Source organism: Lampetra planeri, chromosome 3 (genome assembly GCF_965212315.1).
Source record: "Lampetra planeri chromosome 3, kcLamPlan1.2.h2, whole genome shotgun sequence".
Classification (NCBI taxonomy): domain Eukaryota; kingdom Metazoa; phylum Chordata; class Hyperoartia; order Petromyzontiformes; family Petromyzontidae; genus Lampetra; species Lampetra planeri.
Window position 1 is genome coordinate 10626318 of NC_136109.1, and position 10339 is coordinate 10636656.

General features: G+C 44.0%; 1 protein-coding gene across 2 annotated transcripts; it reads right to left on the reverse strand.

Annotated features, from left to right (window-relative positions):
• Positions 1–65: 65 nt before the first annotated feature.
• LOC144717274 (uncharacterized) lies at positions 66–10313 on the reverse strand. Of its 2 annotated transcripts, XM_078592691.1 has the most exons (5): positions 6771–10313; positions 4873–5369; positions 4292–4339; positions 4063–4137; positions 66–2819 (listed from the first exon to the last, which is right to left on the reverse strand). In XM_078592691.1, exons 1-5 carry the CDS (start codon positions 7421–7423, stop codon positions 2065–2067), a joined length of 2028 nt encoding a protein of 675 aa, XP_078448817.1. In that variant the 5' UTR covers positions 7424–10313; the 3' UTR covers positions 66–2064. The 2 variants fall into 2 exon arrangements, with proteins under 2 accessions (XP_078448817.1, XP_078448818.1); XM_078592692.1 differs by lacking the exon at positions 6771–10313 and having other exon boundaries at positions 4873–6747.
• Between the last annotated feature and the right edge of the window lie 26 nt (positions 10314–10339).

Consider the following 10339-nt stretch of genomic DNA (forward strand, 5'->3'; position numbering starts at 1 on the left):
CTAAGTTGTGTTCTGCTCCTTCTCGTCACCGTGTCGTGTCAAGAGGACTCTGTGAGCAAGTAATGAACGGTGGCAGTATTTTATTCATGCTCCCAACAGAAGCCTTTCATGTGAATAACCGAGGCCCGTACCGTAACACCGACTTTGCTTTCTTGCTCAGCATACTCCGTTGCACTTACGGACACAACCACTAGAATGGAGCATCCCAGCTAAATCCGCAATGTGTACGCGAAATTTATGATGCTAAAGAGCCGGGATGATCACTAACTCTCATCACCCAACAATAATAAAAAAAAATAACTATTTCCATAAAAGTCACGTAGGTAAAAAAAGAGAAAATAAATTAAATCACGACGTTTCGGAAGCAACACAAGCAACCGTCATCAGGTGTTGACTGCTCCAGAAAAATTACTTAGGCGTGTGAAGAGAGTTATTACGAGAAACACACGCCTCAGTAATTTTGCTGGAGCAGTCAACACCTGATGACGGTTGCTTGTGTTGCTTCCGAAACGTCGTGATTGAAATTATTTTCTATTTTTTACCTACGTGACTTTACCGAAAAAAACATAGAGTATGGACCCTTGCAGTCATGAAAACTTCAAATCTAGAATTATTTCCATAAATCCCAAGAAACTAAACCCCCATGTTACATGTAACAGGTATGTGTACGCAAGATCGTACACTCTCGCGGTTTGTCTATGTACAGTGCCCTCGGCTCTGGCGCATATACGAGTGAGCATATGTTAAGCATTTTCGTTTTTCATAAAATTAGTTCTGCTCATTCTTTGGTTACATTGAAGTGCAACTGACATGGCACCAGCTTGGGATCACGTGCTGTATTGATTCTGTTGAAAGAAATGTCTCCAGAAATCTGTGCCTTTTTCTGTCAGACTCAAGTCTCATTCCTAGTTTCACCATTTGGATATCACAACATGCATTTCCTAGATTCCTGCTTTCTTAAAAACTGCAAACCAGTAGCACCAACTAAAAATGTGGAATATCCATCTTTTTTAAATTTTGAAAACACGGTATTGGTTTCATGTGCAATTAGTAGTTAAGCTATCCACGTCTGTATTGCTTTTTAATTATTTTCAGGGTAAACATTTGAGACATTCAATAACACTGGTCAACACACTTTTTCTGGCATAAGGTATTCCAAAGGTTTTAAGGTAATTTTGGGGTGCTGATCTGGCATCATTTTTTTGTCTATCATATCAGGTTTTTGAGATATCAAACATTGCATTTTCAATAAAAACTGCAGAAGAAAAATATTAAATAAATGTGGATATCTACATAAAATGAAATTATAAACACACTATCCTAAAAATACAGCACCATATTTTAACACTAAAGCAGTCACTGACTCGCAACAACTTGCAATCATAAGTGACAGAGTTAATTTCGGGTAAAAATTAACCCGTAAAAACTAAGTTTTTCACTATAAATCCTTTATATGCGTGGCATCGGTTTTATTTTATTATTCATTTGTTTTTCTTGAGTAAGAGTTAAATTTTTATCACATTGGTATTTTAAATTAAGTATTTTTAAAAAAAATTCCTAAAAAGTGGAAAATTTTGGAAAAATGTTTTCACGAAAATAAATTGTTACGCACAACGAGTCTGTGTGCAAAATGTCAGCTCGATTGGATCACGGGAAGTGGGTTAAAAAACGACCGAAAGATTTGCACGGTCGTAAGCGCGCAAGCAAGCAAGTGAACTTAATATTAAGGATTTAAAAATCAATGAAAATGGGGTATGCCGATAGCATAAAAATGATGTGATAGAGCAGATCTGAGATCAGATTTGGAATCAGCACCCTGAAATTAGTCTAAAACAGCTGCAAAAGTCCAGGCCAGAAAAAAATGTTTTTTTTGTTGACCAGTGTAATCCATGTAAGTGGGACACTGTGTCAGTCAACTTTTTGGGATTCGCCCAAGCCATGCTTTGCTCACTCTTGACTCTTCAACTGCGAGCGCACCGAGCAAGAGTACGCCTTCTCACCCGTGTGCGTCCGCAGGTGCGTCTTCAGGCCATGTGAGCTCGTAAATTCGCGCCCGCACACTTTTCAGACGTACGGCTTCTCGCCGGTATGAATGCGTGTGTGCGCCTTCAGCTCACCCGATCGTAAAAAGCAACGCCCGCACACCTGGCAGACGTACGGCTTCTCGCCCGTGTGCGTGCGCATGTGGACCTTCCGCTCAAAGGCCCGGTGAAAGCCGCGCCCACACACCTCGCACTGGTATGGCTTCTCACCCGTGTGTTTGCACAAGTGGATCTTCAGGTCGCTGGACTGCCAAAAACCATCACCACACACGCCGCAGGTGTACGGCGCCTTGCCCGAGTGCGTGCGCAGGTGGATGTTTAGACCAGTGGCCTGCAAGAAGACGCGCCCGCACACCTGGCAACGGTGCACCTTCTTGGCTGTGTGCCTGCACAGGTGGGCCTCCAGTTCGCTAGGTGACGAAAAACTACTCTTGCACACCTCGCACCAATGCGGCTTCGCTCCATGGTTCTTCGCCTGAGCGTTTCCTCCGCGATCAGCTTCATCAAGTTCAAACTCACGTGACTCAATCTCACTCAAAGGAGGCGGCTGCTTCTGGTTTGTTGATACACTCCTTCTGTGTTGGTTGTCCAGTTTGTGCAATGTGCTCTTAATAATAGAGATGGCAGCTGATGGTTCCTGTTGTGTTCCATCCGACCCCTCTCGTAGTAAAGAGTGTGGTTCACTGTCAGCTGCACATGCGAGGTGTTCCCCTGAATCAGGAAGAGGGTTTTTTTTTTGGATGATGAGATGTGGGTGGAAGTTCAAGAGATGATCACCTTCAGAGAAAACAAGGCAGTTCATCATCACGTGTTATGAACTGCCAGTAAACTTTATATATAAGTTTGTTTTGCAATACGTAAATAATGTGCATTGTGTACTGATATTATTCAAGGCTCTATAACTGGAAGTGTAATATTTAACTGAAGGTCTTATATTTAAAACAGTATATTTTATTATCATCAGCATTATAAAATTAATTTCTTAAAACAGAACAAGTCTTTTAGAGGTGGTGGGTTGACTCAAATATCAGTGCAATGAGTTAGCACCGCTGAGATCCTGGATTCGAATGCAGGCAACTGCCTGGTATTACACCGGCTTCTAAAGTGCAGTGATTTGTTTGGCAGCCTGATCATTAATGACTGCGCAACAAAATCATAATTTTACATTTGATTCTGAACTTTATTTAACTAACTTCCAGCTCTGACTTCAACTGTCTTGTGAAAGTACTTGTCATTAGTATATTGACCACAGTCACTTTAACAGATCTGAGAGGTATGATGTTTACTTCGGTGGCCCATTCACGAACGTGAAGGTTGTGCTACTGTGCAAAGGGCACAACTGCCTATTTTAACGGGCGCATGCAAGGTACAACTGTGAGCCCCCTACTTTCTCCCAACTCACTTTTAGTGAAATACATATTGATGTTTTTAACCTGTATACAGTAATATGTAGGCTACAACTATATCTTATTTTAGTTGCACCATGTATTGGGTGTAGAGAAAGACAGACTCACAGTGACAGTATTAATAAAGAGATGTAAGGGCATAATACTCACAATTAAGTAATCACGCGTCTTTCTTTCATGCGCATGTCAGTTAGCAAAAATGCCTGGTGTTCAGGAACAAACACCAGTAGCAATACTATATTTTACGTGGTGTATTTGACGCGCAACAATGTTTTTGGCCATTTATGGTTAATTTTCTGAATATTTTTTCGATTATTTTTCTTTACTTGTTAATTCGTTTATTCAGGGCCCCCCTTGTGGCCGACTGGGCCCCTACGTGTCCCATAATGAATGCCACGCACCCCATAATTGCGCCCCTGCTATTGTACCAGACATCTGAATGGTACCTAAGCCTTATCACACGATGCCTTATCACATGATAGCAAATGGGGAGAACCTCAGTAGGTGTGCAATTGGTTCTTCGTGAAGATTTATAATCTTGAGTCACCAGTCGCCAATTCACAATGCATTTTTTTTTCCACGAACACATGAATTAAAATATAACAGAGGCTCACTTGAAGTGCGTTCAACTGAGCCTTGTTCCAATTCTTCAGATGGCAGCACGTAACTGGAAACATCAGCGGTGGTATCTGGGAAACACAAATGTGATTGAATAGCATCCAAACACAAACCCGAACACAAAACGTTTAGAGCCGATGCGTGTGCATACATTTGCAATTTAATTCATGGGGAAAATGTGGAATATGGTTCGTACAGCTTCATGAATTAAGGAAACAACTTTACCTTCAGGGGGCTCGCTTTTAATGAGGTTCTCCATGAATTTTGCTTTCACTGGACAAATAAATAAAACCACGAGATTACCATTGTGAGCAGTCATTGCCTCAATATTTTTCTTTCACTATATTTGGGATGAATGAATGACCATTTTACCTTAATACCTGCATTACCAACAATTATATAAATCAGAAGACCAAGTGAAATAAAACCTTATATGTCGATCGTGTGTGCTATAACTTTAAGCATTATCCAGTCCTTGCATTGAATCTGGCCTGTGACAGAACTAAAACGTAGTGTATCATGTGGTCAAGCAGCTGGTGAAACTCATTTGAGAACACCAAGCTGATGACTGTGGCTGTCATATAAAGTGGTGCTAACGCCATTATAATGTGTAATATCCATCACTGCATCAAGATTGCCACGAAGAATGTGTATCGCCCAGCGCTTGGGAGCATGGGGACAATAATTGTAACATGGTAAGAGGTTTCAAGCCAAAGATGTAAAGTTGCATGAGTTAAACGGTCCTGTAATTGTATATGCATAAACCTCAATGTATGTAAAACACATTTGACAGAGTTATGCTTTACCATTTTCTTCACTTGGATGCATTTCCATTTCCATGCCATCAGAATTGACAGCATCTGTCGATGAAGCAGAAGCTACTACAGATTTACGATTGTCCATGTCATCCAACCTCTGCACGGACAAGAGCAGCTCCCGGCTCAAGCCGCTGAACAGCGCGAGCAGCACATCCACCAGGCCTCCCAGCATCACGTCGCCAGGGGAGGAAGCGGTATCGTCCCAGCACGGCGTCCCAGCGTCGTGGGGCTCGGCGCACTGCAGGGCCTTCACCACCTGCCGCAGCACGGCGTAGAAGCCGAAGGGCAGGCGGTCGCGCGCCGTGGCCAGCAGCTCGGCCCGCACGAGGCCGTCCCCGACGCAGGCGCGCAGGACCCCGTAGTCTCGGATCCCCAGCTCCGAGTCCATGGCCCGGGCCACCTCCGCGTTCATGCCTTGCGCCTCCAGCCATGCCGGGAAGTCCCCACTCGGCTCCAGCACCGGGGTGGCCACTGTAGCCGTCATCCTGATGGGATGTGCAGATAACCTGTATGTTTCTTCACGAGGCATGACTGACATTTTAAATATATGTTCTTTGGGTCTTTTGGTAAAGTCACAAAAACTACGACATTTCGATCGCAACACAAGCGGTCGTCATCAGGAAGATTTCTCCACAAATCTGGCTGTCGCCTGATGAAGCTAGTTGTAATTACTGGCGAAGCGTCGTACTCCGTTTGTAAATGTTGTGGCTTGGCTCTCTAACACACCGGTGTGCTGTACTAGTGACGAATTGGCCACGTTCTATTTACGTGACAACCCTCACTAGTTGGCTGTGTCGGGTGGTGGCGGGTTTTAACGACACATTTATATATTTACGCGATCTAACCCAAAAACCTCTATTATGGAAGGTAGGCACTGATAAGGGGTTGACAGGTATGCTATCGTGTGTAGCCAGGTCGCCTCTGAACAAGAGCGAACAGCTGACTGGGCTATAACCGTGTAAAATAATAGTGACATTTTTTTTGTCTCACACTCAACTCTTGTATGAATCTCTCTTTTTCGGCTGGCCATCAAACACAGATGGTCACTGCATTGTGCGGCGCTTTCAGATGCGCTTCTGCGACCATCTGGAACCGCTCTTCCGATATTAGGAAGCTACTGGAGCTCTGCACTTTTAAACTCAGTTATTGAAAGCTGCGTTTTTTGTTGAGTTTGTTGTCCTTCCCCCACACCTCCGATTAATACGGTTTGGCTACGTACGGCGCGAAAGAAGTTCAACATACATATGCACCGAAAAACAAGACCGATAACAAAAAGCGAAATACATTCATCAACTGTAGCCTTAAAAGGACAGAATATATCTTAATAGCACGTGACAGCATATAGTCCCGAATACATGTCAACCCCAAAGTGTTCACACATCAGTGGGACTCCTACTTGTACCTATGTTGATCTTCTTTCGCACCGTACTTAGCCAATCAGAGGCTCAACACTCAACGAGCACAGCATTTACGACTCCTACCCATACGTGTGTCGAACTTCTTTCGCACCGTACTTAGCCAATCAGAGGTGCAACACTCACTGAGCACCGCAGTTAGGACTCCTACCCGCATGTCTGTTGAACTTCTTTCGCACCATACCTAGCCAATCGGAGACTCAACACTCACTGAGCACCGCAATTTACGACTCCTACCCGCATGTATGTTGAACTTCTTTCGCACAGTACCTAGCCAATCGGAGGCTCAACACTCAATAAGTACCGCAGTTAGGACTCCTACCCGTATGTATGTTGAACTTCTTTCGCACCGTACCTAGCCAATCGGAGGCTCAACACTCAACGAGCACCGCATTTATAGACGCAAAAACGAAATGTATGATTTTTTTTTTACACAAACAAATGGAACTTAAAACATTAACCCCCCCTCACCCCCTCCACGTGTCGCCGCTCCTCCTCCTCCTCGTCGTCCTCTCGGCGCGTCCGACGTTGTCGCTGTGCAGCTTCGTCCTGAAGTGAACCGTGAGGTCGTAGACGCCGGACGCCGCCACTTTGATGTCGCGTCGACAAACGGTGCAGAATGCGAATTGCTCGCCCATGCGCGACGCGACGATGCAGTCGAACTGAGTTGTCCACTGGGGCAAGAATTTCGAGTGGTAGGTCTTCGGTCGCTTCGGTGGAGGCTCCATGGGTGGTTGTTTGTGTTTTTTTTTGGGGGGGGGGGGGTGGTTAAGCTCTCGAATGCCGAGAAGAGAGAAGTTACAAATCGATGCGTGGGTGAGACTACCTCTTGAAGACGCACGTGGTGGGGGGGAGGAGGAGGTGGGGGCGTTTACAGCAAGAGACTTAGTGAACGACGACAACAAAGAAGAAACAATACAAATGCAGACAATTCGAGCACTAAATGTTATGCGAAAGATTGCGAGTTTGTGACCGTGCGTGCTGTCACGTCTACGGTGTGAGTCCGTGTAGAGACACCCCCCCACCAACCACCACCCACATCGATGGTAAATACCGCGGGGGGTTAGGGACCGTGGGGATTTGACCACGAGGGGATGTTCACTGCCAACGTGCTGACGAGACATTAGCGATGCTGCAACATAACGTCACCCATATAATCGTTTTGCGTAACGTAACAAGAGCATTGTGATTGTCGCAACTGGTTTTTTTCCCCTTTAAAGTGCAGCATACCAGCAACACCGCACGTCATTTTGGACGTGGCTGTCCGTGCATCCTCCAGCCAGACAGCCAGCGAGCAAAACGTTTTTCTCATCCTGTATACTGTGGCACCGGTATATGATTGCGTATCTTACGCGCCGGGAAATCCAGCCAGGCAGCTAGGAATCCAGACAAATATTTTTTTTTTCCGAATATAGTTAATATTTTTTTCTGAGCACGAGGGAATATTTACTGTCAACGGGCTGACGCGGTATTAGCGATTCTGCTAAATAACGTCCTCCGATAAACGTTTTGCGTAATGTAGTATACGAACAACACCGCACATCCTTTTGGACGTGACTGTCCGTGCATCCTCCAGCCAGCCAGCGAGCAAAACTTTTTTCTCATCCTGTATACTGTGGCACCGGTATATGATTGCGTATCTTACGCGCTGGGAAATCCAGCCAGGCAGCTAGGAATCCAGCCAAGAAACCTTTTAGTTTTCTAATATAGTATTTATTTCTGACAAAAAATATTTGCTTTAAACAACTGCACAAAGTTATCATTTATGAACAAATAGTTCCCTTTAGATGAGTGATTTGCCAATTGTTATCCGGAGTAATTCACACCATGGTGATTATATTACCTCGTTATTTAGTTGTGAGCATTATAGGTTGTAAAGTTGCAAGGATTTATGGAAAGTGAATGTTCAGAGAACAGCAGCTCAGGCACTTTTAAGTAATATTTATTTATACTGGAAGTACAGCACATTAAAATAAATCATACAATTGTGAAAATGCGACAACTGTTATCACAATATTCGTCACATCCCGAAAATTAACATCCTATCGCATTGTGAATATTATAGAGGAAAGTATATTTAGATTAATGCTTTTAGTAAACGAAAACAAATCTATATTTGAAGTTTTCGTGACTGCAGGGATCCATACGCTTTGGTTATTTCGGTAAAGACCCAAAGAATATGAAAGCTGTTGCCTGCTTATTCCCAAAATGCAGCCAAGAGGGTTTGTCCATCAGCTCACAGCAAAACATTTCTTGCTGTGGTTTTCCCACCTGATGATTGCTTGTGTTGCAATCGAAACGTCGTGATTTCATGTATTTTATACCTACGTGACTTTACCGAAAGAACCAAAGAGTATGAAAACAAACCTCTCAAATAAACACAAACACTGTCCTGGTAAATGCACAATACGTAACACGGGTATATATGAACCTTATGGCGGGACCCCGAAAACCAATAAGCCCCCGGCCCTCGCATAAAACATTATAATGTAAACAAAAACGTTGCTCTTTTTCACCAATGGGTTTGAAGGATGGTGGCAAGTGTTGTCTTGTTAAACTATGTCTTTACAACTGAAAACTACTTACCTGCAGTACCTCAATTTAAATACACTATCGAAAAAATAATTTACACCCCTCTGTCAATCATCGTTTCTCAGTGTGGATTTGTGAACACACTTTGTAAAAATACGTACAATAGTACGCGTTTTCAATGCGTTGTTCATATTGTAACAAGCGTTTATACCAATGTTACTCTACAGAGTAGTGGGTCGCCGCTCCTCTTATCCGCATTGATACGAGCGGTATGTGGGGACTGTGGCTTAACCAGAACAAATAAAAACCCCATCTGCACAGATGCATACGGACAAGAGAAGTATTATCAAACATGAAGAATTCACGGTGCAACGCATCTCATCTGTTAAATATCTGCAGGTAAGAGGATTGTCATCGACTGATCCTGGCTGCAGACATTGGTAGGTGACAAATAATGAAGAGAGCAGTTTCACTGTATTATGCATACCGTGATGACAAATAAAGGACTTAAGTTTGAGCAGCTTTGGATAAGACTTGTGATCCTGCCCATACCCGAGCATGGAGTGCATTCGCTTGTTCAGCTCTTGTGCGCATTCGTCCTCGCTGCTGCTGCTTGCACACGACATGACATAACAGAATGATCCGTGCCAGGTGGGTCGCGGCGTTTATGTTGGGCGGTGGGACGGAGTCGCCAAAAATCCATTAATTACGATTTTGACTTCCGTTTATTCGGGACCCCGGGGTCCCGCCATAAGGTTCATAGAGTGAACTCAAATATCTGGGTTGTGTATTAACCGCGCTGGAAAAACAAATATTAGAACACATAGGCCACCTCCTCTGCCGTTAACCTGGATAAGCTACATGTGACTTTACCGAAAGAACAAAAGATTACATATAACCGTGCTTCTCTTATTATTAGTTGCTCCTCATTGGTCGTAGGTCTGTGATTTAGTGGCCACGTATCTACAAAATAGTAAACCGATTACTTAAAATAAACAATTCAATTCAGACGACACATTCCGCCTTCAGCTCCGTGCTATATTAAGCCATGCACGTTGTTATAATCAATTTTACATCGGCGTTGAATTATCCATGGTTATTATTTCATCAAGGCCACCTCCTCCGCCGTTAACCTGGATAAGCTACAAAATGGGAAGATATTTTTTTAAGCCAAAGCACGCATATATATACAGTACATGCTGGGAATGCAAATGTTTGTGCAAATGTGTTTTTAAAGGTTATTTCTAGGCCAGCGGTTCTTAACCTGGGATGTAGGCACCCCATGGGGTTCGAGATGGCCTTTCTGGGGGTGCGAGTCATGGCCAGATCTTTTTAGAAAGTAAATCATCGAAGACGCAAATTAATCACGGGCACGTAAGTACAACTGTGATGCCGCCGCCACGAAGCCGTTCAGCAAGCGCCCCATCTACGACCTCGCCACCACCAAGCGACGGAGCCGACCCCGCATCCCCCTCACCTCACCTCACATGAACACACCCGCACGCATT